The 20,218-nt window shown below is 35.4% G+C and overlaps 1 protein-coding gene across 11 annotated transcripts in view; it reads left to right on the plus strand.

Annotated features, from left to right (window-relative positions):
* NBEA (neurobeachin) overlaps positions 1-20,218 on the plus strand; it is a 689,863-nt gene that overhangs the window by 338,513 nt on the left and 331,132 nt on the right. For all 11 annotated transcript variants that reach the window (XM_040448178.1, XM_040448180.1, XM_040448182.1 and 8 more), the window contains one exon: positions 9,901-9,965. In XM_040448178.1, coding sequence (XP_040304112.1) covers positions 9,901-9,965 — 65 coding nt within the window. The remainder of the gene's footprint in view (positions 1-9,900; positions 9,966-20,218) is intronic.

Here is a 20,218-nt window from a genome sequence, read left to right on the forward strand (position 1 = left end):
AAGTTGTTCCAGAATCCCAGAAATATTATAAGTCTTCAAGAAAATATCAGCGAATTGTGTGTAAAACATTCTTAGAGTGGGTTAAAAATTATGATATCTAAATCTCTACAACACTAACATTCTTGTACTGGCTTATACACCTATTGCTACGTGATTATTTATGAAAAATATAAACTAACGTAACTGTACATGATTGCACTTTATGCCAGTGAAGCACACCAGGGTCTTAGCATTCAAGATTTAACATTGAAAGTTCCTTCTATTCTTAAGTAGTAACATGCGTAACTGGCATAGTGTCATTTATTGTTTTGCCAGGGCATGAGTTGAGACCATGTGTGCTACTAATTTGGTATGTGGGAATGAATTCACCAAGCAGTAACACAGCATCAACATCTCAATACAGTGTGGTTGTTTTCTATTTACTCTGGAAAATAAGGCAATTTTATAATGAACTTTTGTTGTGGGATATAGTATGAGCCTAGGTGGTAGTCACAAAACATAACTAAATACAAAGGTCTTGAAATGTACATCTTGAGAAATATCAAATGTCTATTGTATTATTAGGTTATTTATGAGCATTTTTTGAGAAGCTACATATGTATAGTAGCTTAATAATACCCAGCACTTTTGTGCTGCAGTTGAGTACAGTCTAGAGCTCTTATGCTAATGGTATAATTTTTTTCATATTTATATTTTACTGTATACTCTTCCTAAGTTATGATGTTTTGAGAGTCAGTCTACTGATACACTGATTCTTAGCCCTAGAAAAATATGACATTCAAAGATGATCCTCAAAAAAGTGATCTCAACAGTATAGTATAACTTAAAAAATAGTAGTGCATCTAGCCATGTCTCAGACACATGGTAAGCTCTCAGGAAACGAATTTTTCTGAACAAATATTTACCTTTGTAAATCATGGAAATTATAGAAGGATAGTCACTGTTATTTTATTGATTATAGTCCAGTACAGGATTTTGTTTTATTGTCAAATATTATTTTTATTTTGTTTTATTTCTTTAATGTTCATTTAAAAAAATTTTTTTAACATTTATTTATTTTTGAGACAGAGAGAGACATAGCATGAATGGGGGAGGGTCAGAGAGAGGGAGACACAGAATCTGAAACAGGCTCCAGGCTCTGAGCTGTCAGCACAGAGCCCGATGCAGGGCTTGAACTCAGGGACCGCGAGATCATGACCTGCACCGAAGTCGGCCGCTCAACTGACTGAGCCACCCAGGCGCCCCAAATGTTCATTTTTGAGAGAGAGACAAAGTAGAAGTGGGGAGGGGCAGAGAGAGAGGGGGACTGAAGCAGACTGGAGAGAGAATCTGAAGCAGACTCCAGGCTCTGCCTTGTCAGCACAGAGCCAATTGTGGGACTTGAACTTATGAACCGGGAGAACATGACCTGAGTCGAAGTCGGATGCTTAACCCACTGAGCCACCCAGGCGCCCCTATTGTCAAGTTTTAAAAGTTATTATTCTATCAAACTAAAGTTCTTCAAGACCACATTAGTATTAAATCTTAAAGTGCATATTTGAATGTGATAAACCCTAACTTTTTTAATGTTGCATATGTTTTAAATTTAAATTTAATTTTTTTTAATTAAAAGCACAACTCTGAAAGTTTAAAGAATCCTAGTCTAGCTTTTACCCTTCTCCTATCTAAATAGAAAATATGAAACATTTCCTCTATTTTCATATTTTTTTTTAAGTTTATGTGTTTTGAGAGAGAGAGAGGGAGAGAGAGAGAGACGTGGAGAGGTGCAGAGAGAGAGAGAATCTCAAGCAGTCTCCACACTGTCAGTGCAGAGCCCAATGCAAGGCTTCAACTCATGAACCGTGAGATCATGACCTGAGCCCAAACCAAGAGTCGAACACGTAACTGACTGAGCCACCCAAATCCCCCTATTTTTTTATTTAATAAAGTTATCATTTCTTGATATCTTTCTGATTGTTTCTAGTAGCATATGTGTTCTCACCAAGGAAGAAATATCTTCAGCAACTTAACATAGCATATAAATGTGTTTGTTTATTGTATATATTTAGAGTTATAGAAAAAATACTGTTTAAAAAATATCTTATAAAACAACCTAGATTATTTTTCATGATAAATACAAACACAAGTATGTGTGTGTGTATGTGTGTGTATCTATCTATCTATCTATATATATATGCATAAGAATATTTGTAATAAAAAGTGGTGTTAAATTTATTTACATAATTTAATGATCTACTAGGATCCTGGGAAACTTATACTTATTTATATTTACATTTATATTTATATGTATATTTATATTTATATTTAATTTATATTTATATTTATATGAAACACCAACTTTTAGTAACCAATTGGATCTATTTCCACATTGCCTAATGGTTTTTCTATGGCTGAATTTCATATCAATAGTCTCTTTGAGATTGATTATTCATTTCTTATATCCAATTTTTCCTATATGCTTTAGTAGGATGTTCATAAAAATAAGCAATGAAAATGAAAACAAAAGATACATTGAATACTTGCATATTTATTTTCATTAGTTCATTTTTGTATTCATTGAAAACATTAGTTATATCTGGTTTTATTTATATACAGTATGTTTTTACTTCAATCCTTTTACTTACTAATTTCTCCAACTTACTGCACAGAATTTATAAGCACACTTGTTATAATGAACATTCACAAGGAAAATATTTGAGGCACATAACCTATTTCTTTTCCTGGCAATTAATGATAAGTAGACATTAAGGATATAAAAGCAAAAAAATCAATTCTGGAGTTCCTGAAGACAAGATTTCAACTTAACCCTCCTTTTTTTACCATGAAATATTTTCAAAGATTTTGAGATGGATTGAGTCTCTAAGGACATTAAGTTGGTTCACCTAATTGTATACAAAGCAAAAGGAAATGAGAAATGTGAATTGAGCTGACATAGAGGAGGAAAAACCGTTGGGGGGGGAAAAATATGTCCTGGGTCTGAGATTTCTACTGGGTCATCTAACTACCATGAAGTGATTGTTGAAGAGAACATAGGGATTTCATTGTCATCCTTCTGGAACCTATTTGTCTTCAAAGTGTTTAGTTTCAAAGGATCCTTAACTTGATATCCAATTCTCTGGAAAAGTCCTTCATCTTGAGGAAATTTTATGCATCCATATAGAAGAGTTAAAAAATTATGACAAAACTGTCTACAGACTTGGCATCTCTCTGCAGGCATTCAAACCCAGTTTAGTATGTTTCCCATGAAGACAAAAATTTGATGCCGATGTTTAATTTACACCTTTTCTTATAGATGTTCATTTTTTTTCCAACTTGAATGAATGCATGTGTGTGTGTTTTCTCAAATGGCAGAAAACTTTCTGGAATGATTCGTAGACACAATTTGAAAATACACTTTTTTCCTGTCATTGCCAAAAGATTGTCTTTGTTGAAATGACAATAGATTATTACCCCTTTGTATACATTCTCATGTGTCCGTTTCCCTTGTTTTAAGTAATTTCTCTGAGTCTACATGTCAGAGAGAATTGTTAGAAAGCTAGGACAGCGATTAAAGTGTCTTCCCTGTCCGGCTCTCACCCATTCATCAACTCTCAATGTAGTTTATGCCTCAGCCATCACAACAAACACAGAGTTCCTCTCTATGCTAGGTACTCTACTTGTGAGCCTCTCAATATTTTACCTAATTATTCTTTTGAAACTCCTAGAATCAGTTACATGGTAATGCACATTTAAGAAACACTTTTTAAAATGCAGAACCAAATGTGCATCAGTGTTAAAGAATAGGACCATTGCCTAGCCTCTATCATTACTCACATTTTTTTACACAGTCACTAGAAGTTAACGTTTGAGTCCTACAAAAATACCATGTGGGAGAATGAAATGCCATGTCAGAACTGGAAAGGACCTTAGTTACGGTGTTATTTTAGGGATGTGAATACTTCAGTAATTATGGTGTAAGTTATGATGTAATTATGACACAATAATATACTATTTATGAGAAGGAAATTTAAATAAGTGAACAGTCTGAAGGAAAAAAATATATATTACCTCATGACTAAATTACTCCACGCTGGGAAGTTAGGTACTTTGAGGTTTGTATGGTGCAGTCTTTTTGGGAGAGAGAGATGACCTAAGACAGTGGTTGTCAACACTAACTTTACATCAAAATAATTTGGGAAGCTTTAAAATGATACCAATGCCTGGGCCCTGTCATTGGAGGTTATTGTCTTATGATTGGTACTTTTTAACAACTCCCCCTTTGATTCTTCTGTACAGCCAGATTGAGAACCATACATTGAAGCGATACCCTTAATTTGGGAGGATTAAGTTCAGCTCGACAACAAAAGTACATTGAGTATGTACGGTATGCCAGGCATTTGTACTTAATATCCCAGGGCATCTGGGTGGTTCAGTCGGTTGAGCGTCCGACTTTGGCTCAGGTCGTGATCTCATAGTTCGTGAGTTCGAGCCCCACATTGGCCTCGCTCCTGTCCGTGTCGAGCCTGCATCGGATCCTCTGTCCCCTTCTCTCTGCCCCTTGCCCACTTACACTCTCTTTCTCTCAAAAATAAACATTAAAAAAAAAGATCCTCCCTTTCATTAACAAACTTATCATGTAATAGGGAGATATATGTGTGAGTATATTACTACAAAATATAAATATATTTCAGAGGGAATATTTTCTGATTAATGAAAGTATTAAGCAGTGAGAAAATAATGATCTAGGCTTGATCCCATTTCCAAAGTTTTAAGATTATCATTTCTTGTACACACTTTTGGGATTTATTACATTACCAACATAAACTGTTGTTACAAGTTATACTTTTCTTGGAGAATACTTTTCCCTTCACATTCCAGTTTTTTCTTTGCATTTACACATTTTTGTTTACTATTCAGTACTGAGTATGATATTTTACTGAGGTTGTAAAGAGTTTGGAATTTTCAAAGATGCCCAAATAATTATTTGTGCTATTTTTATAACTGTCATTCAGAAATTATTAAACGAGCTTTAAAAACCATATTCAAGCCTGATGATTTCTGAGATAAAATATACTTTATCTTCTGAGGAATATTTTGTTGTCCCTTTTTCTCTCGTTTAGTTTTTTTCTTCTCATTTGAAAGAAAGAAACCTGTGTTTATGAGATGCCTTATGAGATGTAGAGAGGAACACAGGCAATGGACGTGAAGCTTGAGCAAGAAATTCATCTTTGGTTTTTAAGCCCCTGAGATTCGGGGGCTGTCACAATGTAATCTTGTCTCTCCTGTGGGAGAGATGCCCTCATTTTTGGCAGAGTAAACCATTACTAGGTTCTTTAAAGAGAGTGGATGAAAAGCAAATATTTATTTGTGCCTGTCTGAAAATGTGACTCATCTATCCTCATATGTTATTGATACTTTGGGTAGATATTGTGCCCTGAATGTTCTCCATAACTGTGCAAGCATTTCCTTTTCTTCTCTTTTCTGGATTTGCTACTGAGAAGTTTAGTTTGATTCTTATTCTTGATTCTTTGTATTTTTTTTTTCCTGTTAGCCTTTTTCTTAACCCTCGTGTTAAGGAAAATGTTATGATGATGTGCCTTGCTAGGGGTTTTATGTCATGTACTTCATTCCTGGGAGCAATTTTATTTTTTTTATTTTTATTTATTTTTTTTCAATATATGAAATTTATTGTCAAATTGGTTTCCATACAACACCCAGTGCTCATCCCAAAAGGTGCCATCCTCAATACCCATCACCCACCCCCCCTCCCTCCCACCCCCCATCAACCCTCAGTTCTCAAAGAGTCTCTTATGCTTTGGCTCTCCCTGGGAGCAATTTTAAATTTATCTGATTTAAACTAAATCCTCTCTTCCATGGTCCCCATCCACTCTTTCTAGACTTCCTACTCAGTGGGCCTTTCAGTTGGAGAGCCTCCAGTTTCCTTATTTCTTTACTTTTGTTGGTGCTGTTACGGTTTTTGCATCCCTTTATCCTTTTGTTGGCACCTTATCTTTTTTTTCTGTTTTCTGGGGGGGAGGTTGCAACTTTGTCTTTTAAGCCTTCTTTTTTTGATGCTTGCAATGTCTTCACATCCCTTAACCGTGTAATTACAGACTTATTTTTCTGTTTCTTCCCTGCCTTTCATTTTCCAAGGTTGTTGTTTTTGTTGTTGTTGTGGTTGTTGTTGTTGTGTTGTTGTTGTTATTGTTGTTGTTATTGTTCCTGGTATCTCGTTTGTACTCTTGTCTTGGTCTGGGTCTTTCTTGTCGAGTTGCCAACTCGAGATCATGGCTTCAACAGTGATAGTAGAAGTGTCGGCAGCGGCTCTTCCGCGAGCTCTAGCACCAGCCCCGGCACCTGTGGAGTTCGGGAGAACAACTGAACAAGCTGTAGGGCCTCACACAGCTCTGGGACCCCTTCCAGCCCCAGAGCTGAAGGCAGTGCCCGCTCTAGAACTAGAAGCAGCTCCAGACCCGCTCCAGGACAGAGCTCGAGCCGGCCCCGGGGATAAAGGTAGTGCCATCGTGCACTGCAGCACTGGCTCCAGCAGCAGTTCCAGAGCCGGGGCCAGTTTCAGAACAGGTCCAAGCGGCGGCTCTGGAGCCACAGCCAGCGTCTGCACCAGGTGCAGTGGTAGAGCTAGGGCTGGCTGCCGAGCTACAGCCAGCTCCAACAGGAACTCTTGCTCCCACTCCGCACTTCACGCCAGTTCCGGCTCTAGCTCCAGAGTCAAGAGCAACTCCAGCTCCGGAGTCCTCTGCATCACCAGTTTTCACACCAGGTCTGGCAACAGTGCGAGACTTAGAGTCAGCCCAGAACTAGAGCCAGTCCAACAACCAGCTCTCTCACTGCAGTCTGAGCATCAGCTCTAGAGCTGGATCTAGCTCCACACCGAGTGCCAACTCTGGTACCATACCACCACTGGCATCACAGATAGAGTCAGCTCCAGAGGGAGAGCCAGCGTAGGCTCCAACTCCCGTGCCAGCCCCGGGCTACAGCCAGCGCCAGCTCTCGCTTTCCATCCCCTCCCTTGGGATGGCATCTTTTTGTCTTTTCTACTTTTCAATTTATATTGCATATACTTTGGGGCGTGCTGTATTTTGCATTTTACAAGTCACGTGCAATAAAACTTAAATTCTTGATCATCAAAAGGAGAATGATGTTAGTGATTAAAGGGTCTTGTTTGTATCTTTTTGTTTCGTTGAGCCAATGCAACCAGTGAATTATTTTCTTTTAAATAGTGCTATAATAACTTTGCTACTATTCCTAAATTTTGTTAGATCTTTTCTTACCTCTGTTAACTGCTTCTTTTCTGTTTTTTATTTGAAGTTTTTATATTCTAGCTACTTAACATATGGTAAAATTGGTTTCAGAAGTAGAATTTAGTGATTCATCACTTACATACAACAGTCAGTGCTCATCACAAGTGCCCTCCTTAATACCCAACACCTATGTAACTCTCCCCCACACCCACCTCCCTCCATCTACCCTCAGTTGTTCTCTCTAGTTAAGAGTCTCTTAGGGTTTTTTGGGGCGCCTGCATGGCTCAGTCGGTTGGGCATCCAACTCTTGATTTTGGCTCAGGTCATGATCTCATAGATGTGGGATTCAGCCCTGCATCAGGCTACGTGCTGAGCCTGCTTGGGATTCTCTCTTTCCCCCTCTCTCTGCCCCTCCCTCCCTCACTCACACTTGCTCTCTCTCTCTCTCTCTCAAAATAAATAAATAAACATTTTTTTTTTAAGAGTCTCATGGTTTGCTTCTCTCTCCCCTTTTTCATTTTAGAAATGTGAATGATTCCCAAAACTCAGCCTAGGTCTTTTGATCCTCTTTCTGTTGATTCTTCTTTAGAGACGTGCCTCTGGTTTGCCTTAATCAATATTTTCATGTAAATAATCTCAAATTCCACATTCTATTTGATATGCCATCATGATTCTCAATCCAACAAATATAAACTTAAGCAATCCTATGGTTTTCTTCAAATGTGTTCCATTCTCAAATATTTTCATGAGAATGCTACCATTCTTCCTGCCATTCATGTTAAACACTTAAACCTTATATTCTTCCACGTTGTTACTTTAGCCGTTAAATCCAGTTTCTCATCCAGCCCTGGCATCTCTTCTTTGTAATGTCTCTTGTTTTCCATTCACCTGTTCGAAGTACCAGTGTAGGCCTCTATTGCTTCTCTTCCGGAAAGTCACATGAAACAGTCTTCTACCACTTTCTCTTCCTCAAAAATGTCAAATTACTCTTCTAAAACATATTTCTTGCATGAAGCCTTGCAGTGATATATTTTCAGTGTCTTTCTTCATCCTTTAAATTCTAATATCCTTAACTTGGCTAAGACTTATTTGTGCTGCTCCTCTATCAAAGATTGCAGATTAGTGTCTCATGGGCTGAGGCGTCTCACAGATATTTTTTGTTTGATCTTTGATCTGAACAGAGTTTTTAAAACATTTTACTCTGTGATCTTTTAGACACAGTATAATTTGGGATGCATATGTAATATCTGAATATGTACTTTGAAATATCTTCTTGAAAAATCCCATGCATATTAAAGTTTATGCTGATAAAAGAGCCTTGGTGTACAAACAGTGTCATAAAGAAAATCATGTTTAAGAAGTTGTCTGTAAGAATTTATTCTTCGGAGTGTCATGGTTCTTGCTATATAAGAATCAGTTTTCCCTTTAAGCTAATGCCACAATAAATGTCAAGTATTCCTGAGAAATTTCCACATTTTGTGGGATATCGGCTTGCAATAAATATAGTATATGTAATGGGAATATACAAAATACATAAAAGGATGATGGTAGAAGAAGACATCTTATTAAAACATAGCAAAAAGAGTTCCCTGTAATTGTTCACAATAGAAATGATTGGAAAGTTTTAACAAGCTCTGTAAAGTGCAATAGTGGTCTTATCATTTAGATGAATTTTTGCTAAAGGTTATGTATGATAGCTAAAATACAGTGGCTTTGCTAAAACCACGTAGCCAACCATAGAGCCATTTAGATCTTTATAAGATCATTATAGTCCCCAGGCTTCCATATCCCAAGTTGTTGATTCTGTCTCCTGGGGAAATGTAGGTTCATGATGTGTTCTTCTTTAATTCCTCACAGATTGACTTACAGCAGAAAATACTTATACAGCAAGTGTCTATGTTGGGGGACCGCATTTTTTCCCCAGCATGGGTGCAAAGCTCTAAAAAGGCAGTGTGATCAAGAGTAGAGAGAAGGGCTGACATAAAGACTGCTTTATGTGAAGCTGAATTTGTGGGGAGACAGGTGACTACCTCGGTGTGTAGCACTTTAGTAGTAGGAAAATCATGCAGAAAAATCTGGCTAGAAAATCTGGCTAGATGAGTGATGTGAATGGTCAGTAGGTTTTTGTTTTATATAAAATGTATTAACGAAGTGTTTATTTACAGTACTGTTGAAAAGGATATTACTTTTAATCCAAAAAAGTTGCAATTTTCCAGCTATATAAAAAGCAAAAAAAAAAAATCAGTCGACTAAACCAGGATCCATTGAAAAAAAATTGGTTAAAGCATATTCTAAATATGTCATAGGAAGAGTATAAAGTAAGCAATATACTTTCCTAATCCAGAAACACTGTATAACAATCAGAAATTTATAATGATTACACTGTGGAACTACCAAATTCACAAATATGTTCTCATCTAGATCAGCAAGGAGAGATTACATTTGGATATAGTATTAATGTTTTCTCCTTTTTTTTTTGTTTTTTTACAAATTCAAAAGAATTCATTTGTAAACTTTTCCCCTCTGTACTTTTCAGTCACTTGGAATGCACGTGTAAATAGAACATTTAATCTCCTGATCAATTTAAATATGTTGTATATAGTTCTGATTTTGTTTACGTGCTCATTTTTCTTATACTTGGTTTGGTTTCTCCTTTTAGGAATGGCAAAATTCTATTCAGAAGAATGCAGGACTTGCATTTATTGAACTCATCAATGAAGGAAGGTAATTAATTTTACAGTTTTTAGATAATTCGTCTGTGTACATTTTATTCCACTAGGCAACTGCTCTCCTACCATCTGTTCCAAAAATGGGTAAGAAAATATATTTTAGTTAAATAATTTATCATACAGGTAATTAATCTTCAAAGGAACAAAGTTTAAGATACTAATCATTTATTTTGGGGTAGGGGAAAGCATGTATGAAATAAAGGAACAGACTTTCTAAGGCTTTTGTGAGATGGAGCCTCATCTTAACTGGGTAGAAAAGTTGTGTAACACAGATCGAGTGAGCCGCTCGGCAAGCCCATCTGCCACTCCATCTGTTTTCAAAGCCATGCTCGACATTCACTCCCGCAGCCCATCTCCGTTCATGTGAAGGAGTTTTATCTGAACATATCATGTTGTCCGATATCCAACTGAAAATGGGAAGGATATTAATTATGGGAAGAAGAACAGTCAGGTCAGGAATTTATATGTACCATTGTTAAAATGAAGCTGTAAGTAAATTCATGTTTGAGCCCATCATTGTACTCATCACTTTACGATAAACAGTTGTTCACTGTGATTTTTCCAATACTTTATTGGCAGTGGATACATGAAGATAGATGTAACTGTCACCAGTTTGACATGTATAGCTTCTGTCAGCCAAAGACCTGCATCCTTTACAATTCTTTTCTATGATTTAATGTATTCATTGGAAAATAGTGACTGAATATTTGGCATAATCTATTTATTTCTTATTTGAAACTGGATTTAATTAAATTGATGATAAGGGGATAACACTTACTGTATATAAAACTTCTCTTTATCAAAGGAGGTGTCATGAAAGGATATTTGACAAGATATTCCTTGAAAATTAATTTATATATGCTGTAGAAACCCATTTAAAAAATTAACTAGGGACACCTGGGTGGCTTAGTTGGTTGAACATCTGAGTCTTGATTTTGGCTCAGGTCATGATCCCAGGGTCGTAGAATCAAGCCCTGTGTCAGGCTGCACACTCAGCATGGACCCTGCTTTAGATTCTCTCTCTTTCTCCCTTCTTTCTCCCTCTCCCCTTCTCCCCAGCTCATGCTCTGTCTCTCGTTCAAAAAAAAAAGAGATTGACTTCAATGCACTTTTTTAGTATTTTTTAGTATTACTTTTTTAGTATTAGTTTTTTCTCATCAGTTTATTATAATTAGAGACATAACCTCTTTTTATAGTAACTTATCTTATTTTATATTTCTCATTTACATTTTCCATGACTAAATTATTTTTAGTCATAGTAATACAACTCTAGAAGTTAAAATAAATTTTACATTTATTTCAAAGCAAAAGATACAGGAAAATACCAGTTTTCTCTCAAACATAAATACTAATTTTACATAATAATAACATACTTAGTTCTTATAAAACTTGGTTGTGATGAGAATTGATAATAATTATTATCCATCCTAAGGCAATGAAAAACATATAAAAACAAAAATTTGCCCAGACTATTCATTTTCATTTTAGTTATAGAAATCTCTCAAATCACACACATGCTAATTTTGCCAATTTGTTTCAACTGTGAAGTAAAAAACAAAAATTATCTTGTCATCAGTAACTCTGAAGACTTAATATAATTGGATCTTCTTCACTTAAGATTATAGTTATTGTCTTAGGAAAGGAAAGAGTGGAAAATTTGCTCATATCAGAGGTTTTAGTTTCTGATACTGTTTTATTGCTCAGGGGTAGAGTTTGGAATTCGTGTTGTTTTGTTTTAGGTAAAGAGTTAGATTTATAGAAAGCAGTTATATTTTTTTTTTTATTTTAGTCCCTGAAAACCTTCCAAATGCCCATCATAATGTTCTTTGTGTCATTCTAGAATTTGTTTTCATTTTTCATACTAATTATTCTTCCAATAAAGAGGATTTTGAAACAAAAATTGAAACATGACTAGCTATAAATATGAAAGAACAGATCATGTGTACATTGATACAGCAAAAGTCTATTCAGTGCCTATACTACATACAAATACTATTATGGAGATGGGAATAGAGAAGTAAATGATACAAACATGGTTCTGAATTTTGGGGGGAGAGACAAATATTAGAGGAATACACACAGTATTACAAGGGTGCTGTGATAGAGGTGATATAGGTATGAATACAAGTAAAAGACAAGGCATCTAATCTAGACTGAAGGGGTGTATTCCCCAGGTGGTAGGACTATCAGAGTTTTCAAACAATGTATCAAAGAAAAGCAAATACAATAGAACAAAGATAGCCTTTTCAACGAATGGTGCTGGACATCCACATGCAAAAAAATAATAAATCTAGACACAGACTTTATACCCTTCATAAAAATCACTCAAAGTAGATCAGAGATCTGAATGTAAAATGCAGAAGTACAAAACCCATAGAAGAAAACATAGGAGAAAATCTAGATGACCTTGCATTTGGTGATGACTTCTTAAATACAATACCAAAGACATGATCCATGAAAGAAAGAGTTGACAATCTGGACTTCATTAAAATTGAAAACTTCTGGGGGTGCCTGGGTGGCTCAGTCGGTTAAGTGTCCGACTTTGGCTCAGGTCATGATCTCATGGTTCATGAGTTCAAACACTACATCAGGCTGTCTGCCATCAACGCAGAGCCCACTTTGAATCCTTTGTCCCCCTCTCTGTGCCCCTCCCCCACTTTCTTGTATGCTCACTCACTCTCTCTCAAAAATAAATAAACATTTAAAAACAATTAAAAACTTCTGTTAAAGTCAATGTCAAGAGAATGAAAAGACAAGCCATGGACTGGGAGAAAATATTTACAAAAGATACTTCTGATATAGGATTGTTATCTAAAATAGCAAAGAATTCTTAAAACTCTACAATAAGAAAATAAACAATCCGGTTAAAAAAATGAGCCAAAGACATTAACAGACACCTCACCAAAGAATATCTACATATGGCAAATAAGCTTAGAAAAAGATGCCTGTCATTGTCAGGGAAATGCAAATCAAAACAACAGTGAATAGTACCACATACCTTTTAGAATGGCCAAAATCTGAAACACTGACACCACCAAATGCTGACAGGGATGTGGAGCAGCAGGAACTCTCACTCATTGGTGGTGAGAATACACAATGGTATAGCCACATTGCAAAACAGGTGGGTAGTGTTTTTTGTTTGTTTTTTTGTTTTTTTTTTATAAAACTAAACATATTCTTACTGTAGATCCAGCAGTCATTCTCCCTTGTATCTACTCAAAAGAGTTGAAAACATGTTTACACAAAAACATTCACACAGATATTTCTAGCCTCTTTATGCATAATTGCCAAAATTGGGAAGCAACCAACATGTCTTTAGTAGATGAAGGGATAAACAGATACCCGTATATTTATGTGGTACATCCAGACAATGGGATATTTATTTTTTAGTGAAAAAAATAGATGAGACAAGAAATGAGCTGTCGAGCCATGAAAAGATATGGAGAAACTTTAATTGCATAATACGAACTGGAAGAAGCAATCTGAAAAGGCTTCATACTATATGATTTCAACTATATGACTATATATGTCTCTAAGGAGAGAGTAAAAAGATTAGTAGTTGCCAGGAGTTAGGGAAGAGGAAGGCATAAATAAATAGGCAGAGCACAGAAGATTTTTAGGCCGGTGAATCCAGTCTGCTTGATACTCTAGTAGTGGATACATGTCATTATACATTTGTCAAAACTCATAGAAGCTACAACACCAAGATGTCAACTATGGACCTTAGGTGATAAGGATGTCTTAATGTAAGTTCATCATTTGTGACAAATGTACCACTCTGGTAGGGAATGGTGGTAATGAAGGAGATATGTGTGTGGGGAGGGGATATTTGGGCATTCTCTGTATCTTCTGCTCAAGGTTGGTGTGAACCTAAAATTACTCTAAAAATAGTCTATAAAAAAAAAAACCAACAACAGGAGGTTCAAAATAAAAAGTGTATACAACTAGAATGCCAAAGATGCCATTGAGAACTGAGAGATGGTTAGAACATGGCTAGATAAAAGAAGAAAAAAAAAGAGGAATGAAATTCTGGACCAAGGGAATAATTTGATACCAACGCCTGGAGGCAAGAGATAGTAAGACATGTTGCTGGACAGCTGTTTTTAATCAGCCAAAAGCTAGGTAAGTGCCTGTTGTGTACCAGCCACATAGGCAAGGTCATCGCATCTTGGCAAGGGTGGCCGGCAAGGGTCATGCCATGAAGGGTTTATAAGCTATGCTAAGGGTGCTATGATATAATTAAAGAGAGCTAGGCATAATCTACAGTGTAGCAAGTGGACTCCGGATTGAAACTAATCTGAGATTCAGAAATCTTGTTTCAGATGCTGGTATCATAGACTGACTAATAGTGGCTATGAGGAAGGAAGAAGTGGACACATTTAAAGTATCCTTTGGAAATTAAGTCTAGAGAAATGCTGATAGATTAGATTGTAAGAGGGAAAAGAAGGGATCAAACATAACTTGATTGCTGGCTTTAATAGCTGGATGGTTTATACTGTTAGTTTACTTGGAACAATAGAGAAGGAAGAATATGGGTTGGGTGGGACATAGTTTCACTTTTGGTTACACTGATTTTGTAGCATCTGTGAAATTTCTGAGTGGAAATGTTGGATAGACATCTTGAATTTGCATCTCCAAAGAGACAGGTAGAATGGGGATTTGGATTTAGGAGTCCTGAGCTTATATGGTAAATGGTAGATAAGGATACAGATGTGATGCTCGGGGAACCTGTGTGGAAGGAGCAGAGAACATGATGCCATGCTTTTTGCTGCTGTTTCTGCTGGGAATCCTCTTTACCCACAGCTGTACATGATTGGCTATTTTTTGTCATTTAGGAATCAGCTTAAATGTCACCCCCTCAGAGAGGCTCCCTTAACCATCTTATTGAGTTACCACACTTCCGTCATATGATTTTGTTTTAACATTTAGTAACACCATCTCAAATTATTTTCATTCTTTACGTCCGTCTTCTTTACCAAAATGTACTTGGCCTTAAGAATTTGTGTCTTCTTCAGTGATACATTCCTGGTTTCTGGAAAAATACCTAGCACATAGTTCACAATCACAAATATTTATTGAAGGAATTAAGAAAAGAATGGTGAGTAGAATGTTTGAGAAGCAATGAGGAGTCAACAAAAGAGGTTTTTTTTAAATTTTTAATTTATTTTGAGAGAGAGGGAGAGAGAACGAAAAGAGAGAGAGAGAGAGAGACAGAGAGAGAGAGAATCCCAAGTAGGCTCCACACCATCAGCACAGGGCTTGACATGGAGCTTGAACCCACGAACCATGAAATCATGATCTGAGCTGAAACCAAGAGTCTGCCCTTTAACTGCTGAGCCACCCAGGCACCCCAGCAAGAGGGTTTTTAAGTTAGGATGAGAGGGACCACTGGATTCGGTGACAAGATGGTCGTGTTGGTTTCACCCACACATACACCAGTGAGTACTTGTGTGCTAAGGATGCTGCGTAGAGACCCAGGCCCTGCTGTAAGAGAGCTTACAGTCCAGTGGGGGCAGCAGTCTTCTAATTACTGACATAATAAATATGCCAGAGTAGAGGGTACTGTGGGAGCAGATAATTAAGGGAATGACTTCTGAGAAAGCAGTCACTTAACTAGAGTACTGGGGTCAGGACCGAGGTTGTTTTGAGCTGAGGAGTGAGTGGGATGTGAGCATGGTCAGCAAGTACACACAACTCCGAGGAGTTTGGCCAAGAAGGGGAAAGATAGAGTGGTTGCTGCAGATGGGTTTTTTGGGTAGTGAGGGTATTTTTTTGGAACATCTTTCTTGCCCCTTTTCTCTGAATGTTGGAAATAATATATGACATTTATTATAACTGCTGCAATATAGGCTTTTAAAAATGGAAGTTTTGTTGTTGTCATTGCTTATATATTTAGAATTTTACTGACTCTCACCTTCAGTTTACCTCATTTCTTTTCACTTTAGACCTTTCTCTTTCATAATTTTGAACTTGGGAGTTCCAGATTTTAAGAAAATAACATATATAGGGGCATATGGGTGGCTCCGTCGGTTGAGCATCCGACTTCAGCTCAGGTCATGATTTCACCATTCGTGAGTTCAGGCCCCGCATCAGACTTGCTGCTGTCAGCACGGAGCCCGCTTCCAATCCTCCGTCTCCCTCTCTCTCTGCATCTCTCCTGCTTGGGCTCTCTCTCTCAAAAATAAAATAAACATTTAAAAGTATGTATATATTCTTTGAGGAACCTCCACACTGTTTTCCAGAGTGGCTGCACCAGTTTGCATTCCCACCAACAGTGCAAGAGGGTTCCTGTTTCATATTTTTAAAAATAATAATAAAATAAAATAAAACAAAATACGATAAAAAATTAAAAAAACTAAAAAATAAAATAAAATAAAAATATGTGTTTATATATCATATTTGGATAGTTAGGATGTAGTTACAGTGAAGACACATTACTCTGTTAGATAAACAGATAGGCTTCTATTTGTTGAGGCCCTACTATGTGCTAAGCACAAATTAGACTCTTTATACACTCTTCTATCTCATTTGCGCAGACATACAGCATTTTTCTTAACTTTCTCTAATAGTTTAAAATAAAGCATATAAAAAACACTTTCTCTTGGTCGTTAGAATACCAGTCTTTAATTTGTCCTTGTGGGAATGAAGTTAAAAATCTTTAAGTTGAAATTGTTATAAATGTTGATCCTACTTAACAGCTATACCCGTGAATATAATTCATCAATCATAGCCGGAGAAAGCAATTGTGCAGTTGTCTACAATTAACAGGACAAAAACAGTTGATGAATGTGCAGCTGAATTAAAGTACTCCCTAGGACAGACTGAAATTATAAACTGGATCATTTAAAGGAATCTAACAAAGGATCTTTATAATTAAAACAAAGCAAGGTTAATGGGATGTAAAATTGCCTATAATATCTTGGCAATAATAATTGGATTTTAAATTATTAAAATATGAATTGAACTATAAAGCAAATAAAGACTTTTTTAAATTATGGAATTTGAGTATCCTTTGAAATAAATTAATCATTTGCCTAAATAAACGTTTATCACTCTTTTGAAAGCATTTAGGATATAATTAATTAGTATGCATACAAAGCAGTGTGTATTTGTAGTTAGTACCGAATTTAACATAAGATTCGTAAGATTCCAATTTTATTTTGTTCTTTAGAATAGTGAAAAATATATAGCTTACATTTCTTTGGTTTTAAAGAGGAAAAGCATATTGCATCTAAGCATAATTCCTTAGTGATTATATAGCCCCAACTTGAATATCTTCTTTATTTTAACAACTGTTTTTTAATAATTAAGCCAATAAGCTTTGGTTTATCTATTCGTTTTGTGTGTTTGATTTGGCAAAAAGTGTATTAAATAAAGAGTAACTTCCAAAACTGTAAGGTAAGAAACTTTTTTTCTTAGAGTTGAGATTCCGGTTTAATTTTGAACCAAGAATCCCTGAAAACTTCTGGAAAACAGAAGCTCCCCACCTAATCTAAACCTTTTTTCTTTACTACTCCGTTATTCATTTTACACATGTGGTAAGTTATTAAATGTGCGAGTTTTGTAAATGAATGAGGTAAAAAAAAATCTTGTACTTTTACAAAATTAATTGTATAGATCTTAAACAGTATTGCTAATTTATAGACTTAGCTTTAGACATTGATTATAAATAAAATGTTATTTACCTAAAACTAAGATTAGCAAGTCCTATCTAATAATGGCTAGATTTCAAGGAATAAGAAAATATATTTCAGAATTTGGTTATCATAAATTTTATTTGAATTGCATTTTTAACTATGTTTAAAATATATCTGCGTGTGTGTGTGTGTGTGTGTATTGAGATTCTTTTTCTTTTATGAGGACGACTTTAAATATACTTTCCTCCTAGAGAGGATTATTTTAATTTTGGTGAGAGTGAAGTAATAATTCATAAAACACTTCTAATTTATATTATTTTTATTAAGACCAAAAAAAAAGGCAAGAGTGACAATTTTTTGGTATAGTCATTTATATATCTTATTTCCTGTTGTTTCGTATTTCTTCTAGAGACATTAATTTTTTTGTTGCTCTTCTTAGCTTACTTATTGCAGGCAAATGCCAGTCAAGATTCAGATGATCCATATCTTTATTAGAAAACTTGGATTCAGTTTCTATACCATTCTGATATCACTGGTTTCTATTTTTGACATAACTTGGCAACAGAGGAGCTGAGAATTGGCATTTATAGCTCGTATGTTGTTTAAATAAAAGATATGGGTAAAAGTGAGCTAACGTGTTGCCGGAGGGCCTGTGCTAACATAAAGGTGCAATGTGTATGGCCAGTCCAAGCATAAGCTAAAGGTGAGAAGTGAGGTAAAGGAATAGAATGAGCAATCCAGGTAAGACCAGAGTAGAGCCATGGCCTGGGCTATAGATTTTAGTCTAGAAGCTCTTCCTAAGGTGCTAGGGAAATAGAAGCATTAAGTATATAGGCTGATTATTTTTCATGTTAGTTACTGTTGTAGAGACCAACGTTTGAAAAACCAGGATACTTCCTTTATAATATGACTATCTTAAAGAGTCACAGTCTGAGATAGAAGAGTAATAAGAAAAAGTCATTTGTTTATATTTGCATATATAAATGTTTACATATTTTTTTAAAAAAGCACTACTCCTATTTATGAATCAGACTTCAAAACAGTCCATTATTCAAGGTCTAGATTTTTTTCATTCCTAGCACAATGTAAGGAAAATAAGACTTAACTTACTTAAGAATAGATTGATGTTAAAATTGTTTAATATTTCTACCAAACATTTAAGGAAAAAAAATGATAAAATTAATTTCAAAGTCTTCCCAAAATAGAAGAGTAGGTAATGCTTTACACTTCATTTTATGAGATTTCATCACCCTGATTAACAATAACAATTACAAGTAATAAAATTATAGATCAATATCCACCATAAGCATAGGTACAATATTAATATTACCTTTAATAAAAGTTGGCAAATCAAATCCAGGAATACATGAAAAAGATGTATCCTAAGCAAGAGGTGTATATTCCAAACATGCAGAGTTGATTTAATATTCAAAAATATCTATGAATGAATTATACAATGTCAGCAGATTAAAAAAGAAAACATATGTATGGATATTTTAATATTCATAAGAAAAACATTTGAAAAATTCAACATATGTTCATAATAAAATTCTCAGTAAACTAGAAATCAAACTCCCTCAATGTAATAAGTGCTATCTATAGAAAATATACAGCTAACATCCTACGTAATGGTGAAAGACTAAATGCTTTCCCTCTAGATCAAAAACACTGCAAGGATGTTCTCACTCACTATTTCTATTCAATATTGGGCTGGAGGTCTTAGCCAGTTCAATTAGGCGAGTAGAACATTCTAAGATGTTTGAAAAAAGATAGTGTCATAAGTGAAATTAGCAAAGTCACATGATATGAGGTCAATATTCAAAAATCAATTATAAAAAAGGATTATAAATACATGCAGCATGCATAAAAAACCAAAAATCTATTACAATAACATTTAGTTATAATATATGTGAAATATTGGAAGCTTAAATAAAGCAAAACCATTATAATATTATCAAAAACATGAACTACTTATGGTTGTACTTAATAAAATTTGTGAAAGACCTGTGTGATAAAAACTACAAAATATTTCTGTAAAAAAATTAAAAATAAATAAATGCAGAAATATGTATTCATGAATCAGAGGGCCTAACATGGTTAAGATCTTAGTTCTCCCCAAAATAGTCTATAGACTCAAACCTAATCAGAATTCCAGCAGGCTATTAACAAGATAGTTTTTAAATTTCAGTGAAAATACAAAGGACTAACAGTAGCCAACACAAATGAAAAATGAACAGAGTTGGAGGATTGGTGTAAAGATAGAGAGATAGAGCAATGGAATGGAGGAAAGAAGATCTTACAGCTCAATAATAAAAAGACAAACTACCCAATACAAGTCAGACAAATGATTTGAACAGACACAGTAACAAAGAAGATATACAGATGGCCAATCAGCACGTGAAAAGATGCTCCACGTCATTATTCATTTGGGAAATTCAATTTTAAATACAGTGAGATAGCATTATGCACATACTGTAATCGACATAATTCAGTAGGTTGTCAATACTAAGCCTTGGTGAAAATGTGGAGCCACTGGAACCTTGTACCTTGCTGGTGGGAGTGCAAAATGGCACATCCACTTGAAAAACAGTTTGTCAGTATCTTACAAGGT

The sequence above is a fragment of the Herpailurus yagouaroundi genome, unplaced genomic scaffold, assembly GCF_014898765.1.
Source record: "Herpailurus yagouaroundi ecotype Mexico unplaced genomic scaffold, PumYag 197, whole genome shotgun sequence".
Taxonomy (NCBI): domain Eukaryota; kingdom Metazoa; phylum Chordata; class Mammalia; order Carnivora; family Felidae; genus Herpailurus; species Herpailurus yagouaroundi.